At 44.0% G+C, this 19,653-nt stretch overlaps 2 protein-coding genes and 1 long non-coding RNA gene across 27 annotated transcripts in view; 1 reads left to right on the top strand and 2 right to left on the bottom strand.

The window, feature by feature from the left end:
- The window catches only part of GPR89A (G protein-coupled receptor 89A), a 61,267-nt gene extending 58,961 nt beyond the window's left edge, over positions 1–2,306 (bottom strand). For 2 of the 3 annotated variants that reach the window (XM_077842529.1, XM_077842527.1), the window contains exon 1: positions 2,089–2,306. Coding sequence is in view for 2 of the 3 variants with exons in the window: in XM_077842527.1 (XP_077698653.1) it covers positions 2,089–2,130 (42 nt within the window). In the remaining variant the exon portion in view is untranslated. The remainder of the gene's footprint in view (positions 1–2,088) is intronic. The other variant, XM_077842528.1, reaches the window with a different exon arrangement.
- Positions 2,307–2,441: 135 nt separating this feature from the next.
- Positions 2,442–19,653, top strand: part of LOC144280472 (uncharacterized) — a 99,344-nt gene continuing 82,132 nt past the window's right edge. For 2 of the 9 annotated variants that reach the window (XR_013348871.1, XR_013348875.1), the window contains exons 1-2: positions 2,449–2,767; positions 10,240–10,346. This is a non-coding gene — a long non-coding RNA (uncharacterized LOC144280472). Of the gene's footprint in view, positions 2,768–10,239; positions 10,347–19,653 lie in introns of all 9 variants that reach the window. The other 7 variants (XR_013348869.1, XR_013348876.1, XR_013348873.1 and 4 more) reach the window with 6 other exon arrangements.
- Positions 8,953–19,653, bottom strand: part of GJA8 (gap junction protein alpha 8) — a 70,054-nt gene continuing 59,353 nt past the window's right edge. For all 15 annotated transcript variants that reach the window (XM_077842548.1, XM_077842550.1, XM_077842547.1 and 12 more), the window contains one exon: positions 8,953–15,218. In XM_077842548.1, the coding sequence (XP_077698674.1) occupies positions 13,888–15,207 (1,320 nt within the window). In that variant the 5' untranslated portion in view covers positions 15,208–15,218 and the 3' untranslated portion in view covers positions 8,953–13,887. The remainder of the gene's footprint in view (positions 15,219–19,653) is intronic.

Genomic DNA, 19,653 nt, shown 5'->3' on the forward strand with positions numbered 1-19,653 from the left:
TCCCTCTGCCTGTGTCTCTGCCTCTCTCTCTCATGAATAAATAAATAAAATCTTTAAAAAAAAATTGAGTGAAAAAATAAAATTACTGAAATATTGTCATTTTTCTTGAGGTGGTAGTTGGGCTAAAAACAAACCTGAATTGTCAGAAAGGGCAATTAGCCTTGAAAAAATTAGAAAAGACTAAGAAAAGTTAGAAAAGCAAGAGAATTATGAGTCCAGATTTTTGTGTGTTAATACATTTGAATATTATGAGCCAATAAAAACAATTCTGAAAACTATATTAAGGGTAAAATTTAAAAGTTATCTTATTAGAGTGTTCCTTGTTTCATACTTTCTAAAAATGCCATAATTAAAGTTTTTCAAGAGACACGGACAGTGCTTTGTTCCAAAGACAGAAGCATTTGGATGAAGGAATATGAAAACTGGGTCAAAGATTTAGTTTCATTTGAACAGTTCAAGATGAACTGTTTCTGTCATTTGCCGCTTGAAAAAAAAGAGCAAGAAAATATACTCAACTACTGGGAGAGTGGGGAAAAAAATCAATGATTAGATAATCTGAGCTTCTACAAATATTAACAGTTGGCCAGCTAATAATTGTGTTTAGTACTTGTACTTAAGGGGGGGGGCAGAATTAAGGCTTGGATAAAACAGGACATCAAAAAATAAATTCATAATTACATAAGTATTAGTGCTACAGTAAAAGCTGTGAAGAAAAACAAACAAACAAACAAAACAAAAAACCAGAGTAGCTCAACAATGAAAACCAGTAAAAGCAAGAGACTTCTACCCTATGACCCAGCAATGGCACTACTAGGGATTTATCCACAGGATACAAATATAGTGATTCGAAGGGGCACCTGTACTCCAATGTTTATAGCAGCAATGTTCACAATACCCAAACTATGGAAAGAGCCCAGATGTCCACCAACAGATGAATGGATAAAGATGTGATACACACACACACACATACACACACACACTGGAATACTACTCAGCCATAAAAAACGAATACTTACTATTTGCAATGACATGGATGGAACTAGAGGGTATAATGTTAAGCAAAATAAGTCAAACAGAGAAAGACACTTACATGATTTCACGCATATGTGGAATTTAAGAAAACAGAGGATCATAGGGAAAGGAAGGGAAGAATAAGAGGAAATCAGAGATGGAGACAAACCATAAGTGACTATTAACCATAGGCAACAAACTGAGGGTTACTGGAGGGGAGATGGGAGGGATGGGGTACTGGGTGACGGGCACTAAGGAGGGCACGTGATATAATGAGCACTGGCTGTTATATGCAACTGATAAAACACTTAACTCTACCTCTGCAACTAATAATACACTGTACGTAAATTCATTGAACTTAAATTTTTAAAAAAGCAAGAGGCTTCCTGAACAAAGCTTCTATGGAACAAGCAGTTAGTGTTTATTTGCGTTTGTACCCACAAGAGTTTTTATACGATGGTGGATAAAAGTCGGCTGACTGCAGGAATGAATGAAGGTGCCCACTGGGTCAGAAAGGAGGGTCAAGAAAAAGATCCGAGGAGCATGGGCAGCAGAAAAAGGACGAAAGGATGCGGTGTTGGTGCACAAACCAAACCTTACAGTACTTTGAAGATCTCTGAGCTGACCACAGCAAAGTGCTGCCAATCTGGACTGAGAATCTGCCAAGTATCCAGTAAGGTGCCCACGTGTCCCCGGGAGCCAGCTGCGATTGGCGTGCAGCGTACTCCGCGCCCGGAACCACTCTTCCCGGGTCAGCGGCGCGGTCCACAAGCTCGGGGGCGCTTCGGGGACCGCGCTCTTTTCGAGGCAGCGGCTCTGAGCACCGAGGCGCCGTGACTGTCCCCAAAGTGGACGAGACAGCGGGGAGCTAGAGGCGGGGTGAGGGCGCGGCCGGCCGCTATGAGGGCAGGTCCCACACTCTCCCCGCGCTCCGGAAACCGATGAGGCAGAGGCAGGCCTAGGCGGCGGACGAGAAGGGCGAGACAGACCCTGGGTCAGCCGGCATCTCCGAAACCCCGAGAAGACAATTCACGGAAGAGGGGCTGAGGGGTTCTGGGGAGGGAGGCAATAGCTCACCTGAGAGGTGATCATGATGCTGGAGTCGATCAGGAAACTCATGGCGAAGTGTAGGGAAGGCCTGTGCCTCCAGTTTCCGCCCCCCGTAGCCGCAGCAAGCTGGGGTCGCAGGCCCTCTCAGAGGGGAGGCCTTCGCCCCCGGGCCACCGCCGGGACTGCGGCGGGCCAGCCTGACGCCATCAAGCGGCGCCCCAGCCCGACGCCATCAAGCGGCGCCCCAGCTAGCCAATCGGCGGCTCTATCCGGCACTGCCCGCCCCGGAGCTAGGATTGGCGCCCCAGCTAGCCAATCGGCGGCTCTATCCGGCACTGCCCGCCCCGGAGCTAGGATTGGCGCCCCAGCTAGCCAATCGGCGGCCCCGCCGGGCTTCGGGGCGGGGCCAAGGAAGGTCGTCCTGGAGGCGGGGCTTAACAAAGGGCGGCCTGGCTAAAACGCGCGGGCCGGAATTCGCTGGTCCGAAAATCCCCGAGCTGATGTAATGCCCGGTAGCTTTTCATTTCTGGGGCCGAAGGTGGTGGAGCCTGAGCTAACATCTAAAGTGGTAATTCCATTGGGTAGTGATCATGCCTAGTAGGATGAAGTCGATGATTATTATAGTGAGCTAAACCGTAATTAAGGCATTGTGCTTTGAATGGTACGACTTCTACCTGGCGATGCACAAACAACTGCTTAATTACAGGTGAGGAAGAGTGGAAAGGCAGATGATATTTTTTAGCAAATTTAGCTAACCAAGTGAAATTCTGATACGATAACCAAAAAAAGCACACCGTCTATAACAAGAGAGTGATAAATCTCATTGTAGTTGGTACCCACCAGCCCACACTCGGACTACTGCACTCTTCGTACTACACTTAAGAGGCACAGAGATGTACTGGAGCATGCTCAGAGTTGAGCCACCAGATGAGGACCGATGGAAGGAGCTGAAGTAAGGAGACTCAGGAACATGGTAGTTGTCTTTGAAAGAATGGGTAGAATTGATATGGCCCCTGGAGGTATATGTAAGACAAAGGACTGGATGTTAAATGAAGCTAGCTTTAATTTAAAACAAGGGATAATTCTTTAAGGGTCTGAAGATGAATTATTTTAGGAAATAGTTCCCCCTCCCTTGGAGTTGCACAAATATAGACTGAATCACTACTTCATGCATCGGAGGATACTCATTGCATGAAGGCTTAATGCACTGCTGTGAGGCTTACCCTTTTACTCTAGGGCTCTAGCTAGTCCTGTAGTTCCTATACTCTCGTAGCACTAGCAGAGAGCAATGACCCAGCGTGGGAGCAGCTGCAGCCCGTACCCGGAAGCATAGACTTGAGTACACTGGCACTGAGGGCCAGAGTGTTTAGACTACTGCAATCTGAGTAATTTGAGACTTACAAATGTATTACACACGAGGGAAGGTGTCTCTCTTTCTTAGAATTGAATTGCCATACTAAGCTGCCCAAACTACCTGTCAGATGTTTAGATAGAAGGCTAGGAAGCCATGGAGGTAGCCCTACTATGGGAGAGTCAAACCAGAGAACTTTGTGTCCCTGGCTACATCTATCAGGGATGCAGGTAGATGCTCACACAGGTGCTACTGCGTAGGCATTCACCTACACATAATGAATTAGAATCTCATCTAACTGAGATTCAAGGCTGTGTGATAGTGCAGAATTCTGGGAGAGCATATCGAGGCAGTTTACCTTGGTGGCTTACTGGGATGCATGGTGGGGATCAGGGTCTCAGTGACCTTGGCATAGCAGAGAAAAGGTATGCAGTCCCACTGGCCCCAGCTCTGTGCAAAGCTTTGAATGGCACCATTCAGGATTTTCCCTACTGTAACACCTGTCTCCAGGTCAAGACCAGGCCCCAGTGACCCAAAGAACTACTACCCCTTGCTTTTGGTTGCAGAATGTGCCTAGAAACCTTTACACTAGATTTATGTCCAACTGACTCACCTTTCAAAACACAGGGAGGGATGGCTGAAACTGAGAGCCAGTCTTGCTTTTTTGTCCTCACCTTAGCTTCTCTTTTGTATCAGAGCTATTACCAACTCCCATGACCAACAATGGCCTCTAAAAGGAAGGAGATCCCTCCTCTCAATTCCTTGAGACCAAGTGCACAAACCCTTCCCTTAAATCTCTGTAACCCAGCAAAGTCTAAGGTATAGCATTTAACAATAAAACTTTGCTAGTCATATGTTGCAAGACTATGGCAGTTATTTTATCACATAGAATAATATTTATGATGGTGATAATAGCTAATATTTACCAAGTGCTTACTATGTGCCAGATATTATTCTTAGATCTTGGCATACAGTAAGTCATTAACTCCCTTAGTCCTGGACTTGCCTCTCTATATGGTAGACAAGATTCTTCTGTTTCTTTTAGAAGCATATTGAGCACATTGTCACTCCTTGGATTCCAGGCCTAGGTGAATGAGGCTCAGACGGAGAAAGCTCCCTCTTCTTCCTATTTCCAAGTCCTCTTTTATTACCCTAGAATCTTTCTCTTTTCAGGATTTGACATCAAAATATCCATTTTCTTCACAGAAACCCTCACCTCTATGAACAGGGTGGGATCATACCCTACCTTCACAACAGACAAGAATGTGAAAACATAGCTGGTAATCAGCAGCACACAAACAATAGCAGGGGTTGTTTTCTTATATTTCTAACTTTGGTAGGATTATGTCTTTATACTTGCAAATCAAAATTTGTCTAGATTTTTTTCTCCTGGGACATGATGAATTCCTTCCAATTTGTGATTTCGGGTCTTTTATCAGACTTTCTAAGGAAGCTTTCTCTCATTATATCTTTGATGGTTATGGTTCCCTTGTCCTCAGGAGGATCCATATTTATGTGTTGGATTTCTATGGCCTTCTCTCCATGTCTGTTATCTCCTCTGTGATAATTTTCATCCTTTTGTTCCTCCTCTTGGCCTCCTCTTGGAAAATTACTGATGTCAATTGTTTACAGTACTGATTTGGGTTTATGTGTTGCTAATTCTGCTCTTTATTCTTAAATTCTGCTGTGGCTTTGCTTACTACCCCTCCCAATCCTTTTCCAACTCAGTCTACTATCTTATTATCTTCTGTTTCATTTCTTGCTTTACAGAGTCCATGTTTTTTTTAAATTTTTTGAGTGTACAAAACAGATTTTAAGCCTACTTTTATTTTTTAAGTAAATATCTTTTGAAATTATGCTACTCTTTTACTTTTGGTATTCTCTGTTTTCTCTAGGTTGTTAGCCGTCTCTTTGTTGTTATTTTCCTTGTCTCTTACTCATATGTAAAGATGAGAGTCTCATCTGTCCCAGGATATGTGTGGAACCTAATTAGACACAGTAATTAGCTCAACGGGGTTTTTAGAAAGACTACTGGATAAATGAGGATCTAAAAAACATTTAAAGGGAAGACAATTAGTATGCAATTCAAGAATAATGCAGAGTTGTCCTAGAAATTATGGCTTCAGTCTGATACAATTGTGAAAAAAGAAGATGAGGAAAGTTGAAGTTCTGATCTGAGAGACATTACAGATATTCATATTTGTTGTAATGCTATAAGACCATCTCTTGTCATTGTGTCTGGCTTAAAGACACGATTGAGGATTTTTAGGTTACATTATATTTGTTCCATTAATTTCTGGAGTGATTTGTAAGTGGTTCAACTCACATTTGTTTGATCCTTGTTCTTTCTTCAATCTATAGTCCCAGCCACCTGTAGAGATGATAGCTGTAGCAAGTGAGAAAAATATAAAAATATACCTGGAAAACCTGAATGAATTAGAAAAACTGACCAGTTTTCAGGAAAGCTGAGTGTTAGAGAAAACAAGCTAGAGTTGGGGAAAGCCTCTCAAAACTCTGTTCTGGCCAAAAGAGTCATGACCGCACACTATTCTTAGCTAAAACTCCCCTCATGGTGGCAACTGCATAGCAATTTGGATTAGCATTATTCAAATCCTGCCTACTTCCAAGAGCATTTGAAGCAGATTAAAACACATATGTACAATGAAATCATTAAAACAAAGAAAAAGGAGTAATATTTGATGTCTTTACCTCAAATCCTGCTCCTTGATAGTTCATTCTTTCCATGGGAGTTGGATGGTCTGAGGGAAAGTGGCCAATAGAATATGATGGAAGTAATTACTGGTATGTGCCTTCTAAGGTTAGATCTTAAAAGACATGGAAACTTTTCCTTGATCTCTTGGATCAATTGCTCTGGGGGAAAGCAGCCACCAGCTCACGAGACCCTCAAACAGACCCAAGGGCAACCGACCTGCCAGCACTAACTTGCTAGTCATGTACCCATGTGAGTGAGTCGATCCTATCACCCCAGGTGCAGGCCCTTGTCAATATCTGACTGCAACCTTATTGAGAGACCTCAAGCTGCTCCAGAATTCCTGACCCATAGAAACTGTGAGTGATGATAAAAGCTGATTGTTGTTTTAAGCCATTAATTTCTGGAGTGATTTGTTACTCAACAATAAATAGCTAATACATCAATCATCACAGGTGACATTTTCGCTAAATATTTACATGGCATAGCCTGGAGCTCTAACCTTGTACCTTTGATTTTCATTTCTTCACCATTCACTGTTCAACTGGTAAGTCAAAGCAACAGTAAATTTTAGGTTTTTTGTTAAAACCACATCTAATCTCAGTTTCTTTAAATAGATAAGGTATTTGCTAGATCCTATAACAGATAAATCTTGAGGGCTCAGAGGACTAACACAATAAAGTTTATTTTTAATTTAATTAAAAGTTCAAAAGTCCAATTAGAAATTGCTAGGGATGGGAAGGTCCTCTGATCTACAATCATTCAAAGACTCTGACTGCTATCTTCAGCATATGACTTCCAAGTTTGTTCTGGGTGATGACATCCAGCAATTCAGATAAAAATCTCTTTCCCCTCCTTCCTTTATTTATGACAAAGCAAGTCTGCTTGCTTTCAAGCCTGGAACCCCTGGGACTTTAGGGAATCGCTTCCTCAGATATATTCCTATGTAGTGCCAGCTTACAGTACGTCCCATTCGGTAATGGGGAGCACTTGGCCAATTATTTCCTTCCTGCATGGGAGATGTCTCAGTCCTCATTCATGCATTCACCAAACATTACTATGTTCCAGGAGCTCTGCTAACTAAAGAATATTCAGTTACATAGGATTAAACCTCTATCCTAAGATTGCTTGCAGCCAGATGAGAGAAAAGGAGATAAAACAATTTGATAAACTCTATGGTAGAAGTGTACATAAATACTGAGGGATCACAAAGGAGGGAGCAGCTAACTGTAGTGTGAGAAGTTCATGGAATTTCATAAAGAAGGAGAAAACTGAGCTGAATATTGAAGAGTAAGAAGGAGCTGACCATGGAGAAAAAGGCAGGCCAGGGCAGAGTCCTGAAACATCATGGAATTCATTCATCACCATGGGCCAGGCCTGTCTATACTAAGGATAGGCCAATGGTTCCAGAAAGTTGGGAGCACAGATGCATGTGGGTGGATGTGAGAGATGAGGCTACAAAGCTGGTATGACAATCAAGGCCTTGCGAACAATAGAAATAATTTTGGCTAAGCTAAATAAAACAAACAAACAAGACTCTGGGATCATTCAGCAAACTGAAGGGAGGCTAGTGTCCAGGATCTGGAAAAAGGAGAAATCAGGCATGGCCCAGAAATCTAAGTAAGCAGGAACTCGTTGTGGGTCTGTTCAAGGGGATTCTGTCAAGATGAATGAATTCCAGTCAAATTGCAGTCTCTCTGTTACTTCACTCAAGATCTGCATTCAAGGGAGAAGAGGGTATGATTGGCCCCTTTGGGTAAAAAAGACCTGACCCTTGACCAGAAGAAGTGGATAAACATTACTTAGAGCTCTACCAAGACTGTCTCTAACTGAGGAAGTGTATTTCCCCCCAGATAAAATCAAGATGTTATTATCAGAGAAGGGAGAACAGATTGGAGAACAGTTTAAAACAGATGTACTATCTAGGTGGGTTGAAGTCAGTTATAAAAGCTTTGTAAGCTGTGTTGAGGAATTTTGAATTTATTGGGTATATAATGAAGAACTATTGAAGGATGTTAAGCAGAGAAGTGACATGGTAAATCCCAGGAAGAATTTTTGGGCCAATTTTATTTTGAGTTATCTATTTTGACCTGTAATAAGTAATTTCAACTCTTCCTATAGTTGTCAGAGACATGGAAGAGAACAAACCCTATTCTTCTGCCTCTTCCCATAAGGCCAAACAAGTATACTTTTTTATTTTTCCTGATTTTTGTGTAGAGAAAGAGAGAGAATGAAGTGACCAAATCTAATTGATAAGGAGAGTTTTCATGTTCTTTCTGAATCAGAGTCTCCTCCATTCTACCCAGTGGTGAGCTGGAACTGACTTATACTGGCCCATAAGAATCATTTGCTAAATTTCCTGGAATTTTGTGAGCCAATAGTTAAGTACAGTCATTATTAACAAACTACATAAACTTAAATATAAAACACAGGGTAATAAATACTCAAAGCTCATCACTTCTTAATTATTTTACTGTTATCTATCCTAATGGGTTATTTGTAGCTATGGTAAGATGGAAATATTTTATAAGGTTGTGTTACTATACATCTCTCCTCAGCTGTCTGTTCAGCGACATCATGTTGGGAGCCTGAAATTAGTGGTCAATGGTAGGAACATTTACACCAAGGAAAGTACAAACACTATACACCAGGACCTCTTTACTCTTCAGAGAGCAGGTTGTGGAATGTTTATCAGAATACCACTGCCCCCCTCCCCAGTCCTCAGTCTTCTTTTTCCCCAATCCTTTAATTCCAAAGGAAGAATAACTAGAAAGGGGAGCAGTCTCTTCACAGTCTAGCTTGGTTGACAAGTCAAAAGAAAAAAACAAAGTTGGCGAAAAGTCAAGTTAGTTTTATTTGTTTTGTAACAGTCTAACATGTGACTATTAGCTCTAACATAACAATGCAGAGGGTTGGAGAATTCAGGACACAATCCCAATAATGCCTCTTTCCCTTGCCATGGACTTCCCTAGGAAGTTTGTTATGAACGTGTTTCTTAGCTGAGTCTTTACTAATCCTATCATAGATGGAAAATTTTGCAGAAAAAGGCAATAAAGCCATCAAGTTTTCCCTCCAGGAAACTTCACGTATTCTTCCAGAATTCTCTTTATCCACCCTGGAGCAAGAACTTCCAGAAGAAAGTGGGACTGGAGCTTATGGTATATCCCACTGCTACGTTGGTGGCCAACTTTGGGAGCTGCAGTGTCTAGGGCAGTGGAGAGTGACTTGTCTTTCATAAACATCTTCCTTTCATCTTCTCTAACTGCAGAACCTAGAGTTTTGTTTCCTTTTCCTCCTTCCTTCCCAGTTACACGTTTTGTTAAAATATGATAATTACAAGAATGGAAAGCCTCCCTGACTATTCAGTATCACTTCTAGGCACACATTTACTTTGTTTTACAGATTCCATTTACGTGTGGAGGAGTTTTCCATCTAACCTGGCAAATCTTTTTTGTCTAAACTTTGCTAACTTGGGTTGTGTGGTCAATTGTACACAGTATACATGGAGGGATAATTTGGATCTGGGGAAGGAGAGAGGAGGAAATATGTGGAGTGGGATGGGATCTCCTGGGGTGGGGGAGGTATGCTGCCTTTTCACCCTGACCATGACCTGATGACCCTCCTCAGGAACTCATGAAGAACAACTGCCCACACTAGCCTTGCCCCAGGTCTTCCACATGGCTAAACCAAGGAGTTCCTGCAAATAGTTCTTTCAATAGCCAGGGGGTCACTTCTGCCATGAGTCAGAGAGGGTCTCAGGGGCAGGTGTATCTCCACACAGGGGCCCTAGGAGGCTGACTATCTGTAGCACCACCTTGAACAATGAATTCTTGCATGATTAAAAATGTTCTGTTTTCATAGTGTAATTCTTAGGAATTCAGGGCTACAGAAATATTGACCATATCCCCCCTCATTTGCTTCCTTCACTTTACTTATTAGCTCACTTTTTGTCAAGATCTTAGTCAACAATCTGTGCAGTATTTGAAAGTGGTGAGTGTCATTGCTTCAGTATACGTTTAACAGTAAGGACTTCTTACAAATTTGGATAAGGCCTTCCTCCCTTTCCTTTTATTTCCAAATTAATGAGTTTTTAAAAACACCCCCTTTTTTCTTCTAGTATGCTCATTGTGTTTCCTGGATATACATCCACTTGTTCCATCTTGTGAAGGAGGGGCAACGTTTGCTACCCCCAATTAACCTAGGGAAGATTATCATTGGGAGCAGGTAAGTGACATCTTGGGGTCCTGAGAATCACAAGGGGTGGCCAAACTTCTGAGTTGAACTTCATTGTTTCTTTGTGGGAAATCTTATCCCCAGGTCACCTGACCTTTAAGAGTATTTATATATTTTGTGTTGGATGTGTCACTTGTATGGCAAGTGATGAAGTCATGGTGAAAAGCAGATAGGCTTTTTTTTTTTTTTTTTTTTTGATGCCCCAAATACTAGGCCTGGGGATTACAGAGCCAGGTTTGAAGTTTCTAACTGAACTGCAAGTAACTCTGTCCCTCCTGGTCACAGACCTCCCCTGATGGAGGTGTTATAGCTGCTAGTAAGTGACTGGCTCTTTTTCTCTGGAATGAGCTATACTTTGGATATCCAACTGTCCACTGCTTCTTTTTATCAACAGGTCTACGTGCCATAAGGGTTTTAGTCTAACAAGGAAAGGACCAGGAGTAGGATTTAAAGCTGTATCTAATGGAGCCCAGGGTGGGATTTTTAATCCTGAGTCAGTCACAATTATTTGCCTCAAAACAGACACTGAGAAATCCAGCTGTATAGGTAAGAGCACTCACGGACCCACAGCTGCCTGTGAATGGAACCTGGGACATTTTCCAGAGGATGAGAGTAATCACCAATCTGTCCTCTAGTCATTTCTCAAGATCACAGAGCCTCAGGTTCATACTAAACACATGGGGTCCAGATTTTGCTTCTCTGAGAAAACTGATCTCTAGAGTGTCTATTCCATATTGAGAAACTCTCACTAGGTAACTTCAAGGCAGCTTGAGAGGGTGGGATGGAAACCACCCACCTCCCTTTCTTCCTGGTCTCCCTGCTGCTAGAGGGATCTTTCAAGGAGTGGCAACACTCAGCAGCCTCTAGACTTGGCAGCCAACTCATTAATCCTTATGATACCCCTGGAGGTAGGTTGGTCATGAATACCATCTTGAGTTTGTAGACAGAAAACCAAGATACAGAGAGGGATGACAGTAACACAGCTACTAAATGGAAGAAATAGAAAAAAAAAAAATCCTGGTCTCTTGATGCCTGGGTCAATTTCTCCCCAAATAGTCTTCCTCTTTTATTGGGAAGACTAATAGGAAAAATGGCAACTTCCATGGTGGGGGGTGGGTACAGACAGTGAGGCAGGATGCTGCTTCATCCAAGGAGATACACTCACTCACAGGCTTCTGTTCCAGCCCAGACAAGGAGACCAGCAGCCTTCACCCATGCCTCTGCAACCGCTTCTAAACAGCACCAAGCAGCTTTCACTTAGAGCAGGGTGCACTTCTCCTTTCCTTTTCTCTTTCGGATTAGGTCCTAGTTGAGACAGGACACTCCATTCTGGTGATAAGTTATTCTCAGGTTCTGAGTTTATATCTTCTTAAAAATGAGTCTTCGGGAGTAAAACTGTAGGAGCAATAGTGTGGCCTTTGGGGTGAGTACAGTGACACAGTCTCTGAGGCCTGTGACTGTGCTACTTGTCTCATCATCCGGAAGGTCTGGGTGGAATAATGTTGATGGCAAGGGGCAGATTCCAGCAGTGGCCAGAAAGAAAGTCACATTCTTTGAGCTAAAATGTATCTCTTCTCTTCAACTACCCCCTGCCTGATACGTTCTTTCATTGAAAGTTTGTCACTTTGGATTAACCTAGGTAAAATACATTTTAGGCTGTCTTTTAAAATGTAAAATTTCCCAGAGTAGTTATCAAACAATCATACCTTAGGATGAATTTAATTTTTAGACCACTTTGTTTTGGAATGGGGCACTAAGGAATGGGAATATTGTCACTTGGAGAGGAATAGTTTTGGGGGAGGCTTTGCTCTGGAAAAGCATATCTAGAATGATTATCAAAAAAGGAAGGGGATAACCAGAGGGTAGCACAAGGGATCTGCATGTACTTTGGGATAGTATTGGCTGGGGGAAAGATAGAATGAAGGCAGTTTTCTGGGTACTTCTTTTGGATTCCCTGGTAGTCCCCTGTCCAGATCTCTGCCATGTTATTTTGGTTTCTATCCCTCCTTCCTTAGCCTTGGCACTGCAGCCCATGAAGCGTAGTTCTGGTTTATAGAAATCATCTTGGTTCTCACTTTGTCACTTTGTCCCACAGCTCTGGGAACTGTTTGGCTCCAGGTAAAAATTGCTCCCTGTGTGGAATATGTACTTATACTTGAGGATTTCCCTGGACTGGGCTCTATGATTGAGGAAGGCTGGTTGTGAGGGTAAGGGGTAGGAGAACTTCGAGATCCCCCTTGTTACCTTTAGTCTCTATGACCCTTCCAGGATGAGGCCTGGTCTGGGACTAGACTTTGGGATTCTGACTGTTGGAGCTCCCACTTTGTAAGAGGCTCTCCCTAGTATCACTGTGATAGTCCTCTTTGTACACATCTTGTGTCTAGGTAAGGCCTGAGAGCTGACTCTCCTCAAGACAGGCCAGTGGGCAGGTTATCTGCTGGCTCAGACTGGCTTGCTCCCATCCCCTGATGAAAGGGGGTGTGGATTTCAGGCTGACCGCTGATATTGGAAGAGGAGAGGGAAGAAAACTGTGACCAGACTCACAAGGCTCTTTCAGTTCAGGGAGAGGGGGAGTGTCTTGCTCTCTTTCTTTTATGGTACCCAAGGCAGAATCCCCACCAATTCAAGGGATAAAACTGAATCAGAACCCAGGGGTTACAGTGACCCAAAAGAAAGGCCAGTGAGAATATTGGGTATCCCCTGGACTGATGATTTTAACCAAACACTCCAAAATGGTGAGATGAGATTTGGGAGCCATAAATAATATGAATAATTCCATAGGAAAGCTGGGCTCACCAGTATAGGCTGATCTTGCAGATCGGTGCCCCATAGGTTAAATTTGGTTTGTACACATTTTGTTTGGCCCACACGGCATATTTAAAAATTAGTTGGCAATATTAAAAATTTCACTGAAAAGTTTGGACTTCTGGCTTCTCTGGGAAAATCAGACAGTCAGGTAACACTGCCTAGTAATCAGTGCCTGGTACTGAGTAGCAGAGCCCCCCAATCTTCACAACCCTAGACGTCCCGTGGCATTAGAACAGGTCCACCCCATCAGGTTAAAGCAGCTGCCTGCATCCCATAGGCATCTGAGTTTGGGCCCCTCTGATATGTGATCATGTGGTGTCTGCTAGGGAAGTGCTGGGGTGATAAAAATCTGGCTGAGCTAGTGAGCTTGAGTCATGACTGGCAAAAAGCTATGAGGCAACCACAGTTCTGATTGGAGGGATTTCTATGGAGAAATGGGGATGAAAGCAGAGCTCCCCATTGTAGTTGGGGTAGAGGGGCAGGGCAGTCATTCGAGACTGGGAACTTTGATGGCACAATGGGTTTATCTTGGTCATCCTTTTATATGGGAAATGTGGTTTCCTAGTTGCACAGCAAGTACTGTGCCCCCGCAGCGCCTGTCCAACCAGGGGCGGGTGTGAGGGGAGGGACAGAAGACTCAAATCATGGTGGTGTCTTTAGGTTTCATCTTGCCCTATGTTAGCTCGGGTGTCCTCTTTTCTTTCTTTCTTTCTTTGGCACCACTTCATACGGTTAGATCGTCTGACCTCGCCCGGCTGCTGGCTTTGCTCAGCCTACTCAGGGGTCTGGTGTCATCCCTGGTCAGGTCTGGACACAGTGAAGGTGACTTCTCTGCGGGCAGCCCTTGCTTTGAAACCTCAGCCTGCAGCTCTTCCTTCTCGCCCTCCTTCCCCACCTCGGGAGTCTCGGCTTTCTCCCCCTCCAGCACAGCCATGGTCTCCTGCCCCTCTGTGCTCACTGTCTCAGCTTCCTGCCTCTTGTCCCCCACCTCTGGTTCGGCCCCCTCCTCCACCGGCTGCTCCTCACCCTCCCCCTCCTGGGCTCCCACCTGAGCATAGGAAGGCAGGGTCTCTTGGTAAGCTCGGGACAGGTCCCCTAGGGGCCCGGTGCCCATCTTCTCCTCGAACTGACTGAAAGGCTTGGCAGAGAGTGGGCTGGTCTCCACCATCCCGACCTCGGTCAAAGGGAAATAGTGGGACACAATTTTCTCTTCCTCCAGCAGCTGGTAGCCCTTGGCTTTCTGGATGGAGGAGACAGCGATGGAGTGGAGGGACTTCTCAGGGATCTCCCCCAGGGGCTGCTCCACCGGCCTCTTGAAGGCAGACCGGATCCTCTTGAGGCCCAGGTGACTCATCTCCAGGATGTTGAGGAAGAGGGACACGGAGGCCACCGACAGCATGAACAGGATGAAGATGGTTTTCTCTGTGGGCCGTGACACGAAGCAGTCCACCACGTTGGGGCAGGGCCACCTGCTGCAGCGATAGAGGGGCAGGATCCGGAAACCGTACAGGAAGTAGTGGCCCACGATGAAGCCCACCTCGAAGAGGGTCTTGAAGATGATGTGGCAGATGTAGGTCCTCAGCAGGGTGCCCTCCAGGCGGAACTTCTTGGCGCCTTTGCTGCTGTTGCCGCCCTTCTTGATGCTGCCCTGGTCGGCGGCCAGCGGCACCCTGTCGCCGCCGTTGCCCGCCGCCTGCTGGCACAGCTCCTCGGCCTCGCGCTCCTTGCGCTTCTCCTCCATGCGGACGTGGTGCACCGCGTGGCCCACGTACACCAGCGACGGCGTGGACACGAAGATGATCTGCAGCACCCAGAGGCGGATGTGCGAGATGGGGAAGGCCTCGTCGTAGCACACGTTTTCGCAGCCGGGCTGCTGGGTGTTGCACACGAAGTCGGACTGCTCATCCCCCCACACGAACTCGGCGGCCGTGCCCAGGATGAGGATCCGGAAGATGAACAGCACCGTGAGCCAGACCCTGCCGATGACTGTGGAGTGCTCATTCACCTCCTCCAAGATGTTCCCCAGGAAGCTCCAGTCACCCATTGCTCACCCACCTGGAGGAGGGAGAAGGCAAGAGCTGAGCGGCCACGGTGCCATCCCCAGTGGCCCCTCTTCGCTAACGCTCGGGGTCCCTCTCCTTTCTGAGCTGCCAGAATGTGCTTGAGCACCGAAACAGCTCCTGTGGAGTGCTTCCTCTGTGTAGGCTAGGATGAGGAGTCAAGAACGCCCCAAGAATCTGCTTCCACTAGCTTCCTCATCTGCAAAGTGGGTTTAACGCTAATACCTGTTCTTGGACACTGTGCAAGTGGTGGTCTGAAAGGATAAATGAGGCAATATAGATATAATTCCTTGAATTCCACCCCAATAAGAGTTCACTGTTGACCGTAAATAGAAACCTATGCTTACATGGATTTAAATCAAGACCACAAGCTAAACTAAGCTTCAAGAAGCACACTGAGGAAAGAATACCCTATACCATGGGTGTTTGGGCCCTCACCAAAATTCTAGGATGTGTAAAATTGTCTGTAGCCATCTTACTTTTGACTGTGTTGTAATGTATAATGATCCTGTGTTTGGAGGGAAGTGGAGGAAAGAAATATTTTTTCAACATCTATTTGACAGCCTTCTGACATTACATTATTTTATTTAATCTGATACTGCTAGGCTATAATCTTCATAAGGCGATGGACTGTGCCTATTTTATTTACTGCTGCATACTCAGTGCCTCTCATAGAGCCCAGAGCTGAGTGAAAGCTCAAAACATGTTTAACCAATTTGATTTGAACACATGAGAAAGCTGAAGTTCAGAAAGGTTAAACAAACTAAGATCAGATGGTTAAATAGCAGCAGTTTTGTCTGCCTGGTCCCAAAGTCTGTTCTTTCCACTACACCCTGGAGATACATTGCTTTCGATCAGAACTACACAATTCTGCAACTCCTGGACTCTTAATTTATGTTTTTTCTTCTCTAGGTTGACATCTGGAAACCATTCTTAACAGCTTCACAAACTGACAGCAATATTCTTTTATAATAATAATAATATAAAAATCCAAAAGAATGGGGAGAGTGCTTCAGGGAGGAATCATGTTATAGGGTGAGGAAGGTCCACTGAGACGCTTTTAGTGTTCCACCGAATGAAAAGGTTTTCGGATCTGTAACATGAGGATATTTTAATAGAGCTAAAAATTGGTCAGGAAAAAAAATACCGTTAAACATGACAGCATATAACGCCCCTAGCAACAGCAATGACTAATGCACATGGGATTGAACTGACAGGGGTGTGCAAACTGGGACATTCACCCAGTGCAAATATGTGCTAATCTATGAAGGATTATGATCAGAACTTCCACCTTGGGGCACCTGGCTGGCTCAGTCCAAGGAGCATGGATGGGACTCTTGATCTTGGGGTTGTGGGCTCAAGACCCATGCTGGGTATAAAGATTACTTAAATAAATAAATATATATACTTTAAAAAAGAAAAAAAAAAAAACAACCCCTTCCACCTCAGCCTGTAGCAAGTGCTCTTCCAGCCTGAACATTTCTAGAATTACAGTGTTTCCTCATCACAGCTCTTAGACCAGGGCAAGAGTTCATGCTGGAGATGCTACTCTGGGCTTCTCTCAGTCATGTCCCACCCTTTGGGATCGGAAGCTCATAGGGGCAAAGCCCACTTTTAAATGAGAGTGAAATTTGTTAGGCAGTTGAATGGGTGATGATAAGCGGTATCTTAAATTAGGTGTGATTTTCATTGCTAGGAAAAGATAAACAAAATGGCACCTTAAAGCCACCTTTCAACCTGTCATTTGGAGCCTGGCCAGACAGTATTTGGTGGCAGACAGTGATTGCAGGCATGAGCAATGCCTGACCTGTGCTCTCAGGGTATGCACGACTGCTGTCTGCTTTTAGTTGAAGAGCAGAGGGTGTTGCTCCTCTTGGAGCCCTAGAAACTCCCAATGAGGTAGGGCATCCAACAGCAGCTTCTCTCCTCCTGGGCAGGCAAGAGCACCTGTAGCTCTCTTGGGAATGGGGGACTGAGAGTGGGAGAGGGTCCTCTACTCAGAACCAGCTGTTCAGAATCCCAGTCACATGCATCTAGTTACATTTCTACTATTAACACTCCTCCAAGTGCATTTAAATCTAGTGCTTGCTCTGTAATGAGAGGCAGCCATTTTCTTTGCCTTTCGGCAGATGGAATCAGGTAAACAGGTAAATCAGGTAAACAGCCAAGGCATAAATCCTTTTGGTGGCAGAGCCAGGAAAACCCAAGTTTCTTATCACATGGTTCAAACTAACATTCATGTGAAAACAACAATTTGTATAACTTATTCCTATAAGATCAAGTCTGGCTTTAACATACTCTGAATCTAGTGTTGCTAATGTCTTATCCTCATTGATACATCAACTCAGTTTTGACATGGTCTTTGTATTGTACTATATTAGTCCTTTGGGGTCACTTATGTACCTAATGAATGTGTGGGGTAAGCACACACTCTCAGGACTGTATGTCTATCAGTCTTGTTTCTGCCTTTGAGAATCAAAAGCTCTTGGAGGGCAGGGATCATTTTGTCTTCATCTTCTGTGAATCATAATGACACAAAACAAAGACCTTCACAGAGTGGGTGCTTCATAAATACCGGTGCATGGGACCAACATTAATAGTTTGAAATCTGAAATTCTCAATCTCATGTAGTACCATATAGCACACATGTAGTACCAGTACTACTTAAAGTCTAGGGAACTGCAGCCTTCTTTGCTGGAGTTAGCAGTGGGGAGACTGAGAACTTGCAAAGAAATGCTAAATGCCAAAAAAAAAAAAAAAAAAAGATAGTAAATTGATCCAAAACTAGCTGTTTTAAGGGACTGTTTTGTATAAACAAACAGGGAAGGTCAATGATTCTTGATAGGTAATGTCATGGCGTATATTCATGGAATATGAAGAGCCTCCTGACCACCCCATCGGTAATTTCCAAACTAAAGCCAAACACAGCTGTGTTCTTCTACACCCCACCCTCCAATACCAGGATTGATCATGTGTATGTGTGTGTGTGTGTGCATGTGTGTGTTTTAATGTCTAGTTACAAAGTTTTTCATAATAATAGAAGGAGAGAAAATAACTTAGGACAAAATCTTTCCAGTTCCTTGCTGTTGAAACTGACCATCTATGCTTTTAAGAGAAGCTTTAGAGGTGCTAACAGTAAGTGCGTTGGGTCCCTGACTTCTACCAATGAAAATTATGCTTAAAGCAAGTCAGATCAGAGTATATACGAACAAGCTATTCATTCCACTGGAGCAGGGAGTAATCCAAACCAAAGGAAGAATATTTCTCTTTTCTTCAAAGAGGAACAGATCTTTTATAGATCTGTTTATAGATAGAAAATAAACCAGTGGAGGTCAAGCCTCCACCCTCAGGGTATCTGCCAGAATATCCCACCAGAGGATTACAGTTTTAAGTAATGATTAAAATGATGCCTTGTATTTGAGTACCCCTTGTCTATTTATAACTCTTCCATTTCTTGTTTTAGTCCTCATAACAACCATGTGAACCAGGCCAGTGGTTCTCAGAATTGGACTTCACAGACTAGTATAAGAACAACAGAATAGAGTGACCAACATAGGGCTACCAACTCTTAATTTGCCAAGCAAGGACATAAAAATAAGAAACATATTAAATCACTAATTATGGGGGTGCTTAGGTGTCTCAGTTGGTTAAGCATCTGCCTTCAGCTCAGGTCATGATCTCAGGGTCCTGGGATGGAGCCCTGTATCAGGCTTCCCACTTGGTGGGGTGTCTGCTTCTCCCTCTCCCACTGCTCCCCTGCCCTGCGTGCTCTCTCTCTCTCTCTCTCAGTAAATATTAAAATCTTTTAAAAAATAAATCACTAATTATGACTATAGTCTGTATTCACCATCGTTTTGTAAATGGGGAATTTTCATACTACAAAAGTAGAAAAGCCGTATTTTCAGAATAAAAGTCCTTTAAATCAAACATATTTAAATTGGTGAAAAATTGACTACATAGTTTACTACATTATTATTACAGGCTGCTGAAAGGTTCATCTTGGACCAGAACTGACAGGTCTAGAGAATGACTGAGAACACGTGAACCAGGCACATTCAGCCTCCATTAACAGGAAGGCAGATTGGGAAGTTAAATAAGTCTGCCAAAGGGGCTCATCAGCTGGGGGCAGAACAGGGATGTAAGCCTGGGTCTTCCAGTTTTTCAAGCCCAGGGCAATTTCCAGTAAAGTATAGTCTTCTCTTGCCTTCAAAGAGGCAGAATGACACACTTACGTCCTTGTTAACCAGCTCTCTGAAGGAATAGATGGCCACTTACCACTCCGGCTGGTAAGAGAGTGTAAATGTACTTCCATTCATGTCTCTAGAGCAGCCACTTTAAAGAGCGGCTCTCCAAGAGGGCCGACAGAGCCTGCTCCCAGGAAGACGTTTATGGTCTTCAGCTAGACCAGTTCTTGTGTGACATTAAATGCT

The sequence above is a fragment of the Canis aureus genome, chromosome 12 (assembly GCF_053574225.1).
Source record: "Canis aureus isolate CA01 chromosome 12, VMU_Caureus_v.1.0, whole genome shotgun sequence".
Lineage (NCBI taxonomy): Eukaryota > Metazoa > Chordata > Mammalia > Carnivora > Canidae > Canis > Canis aureus.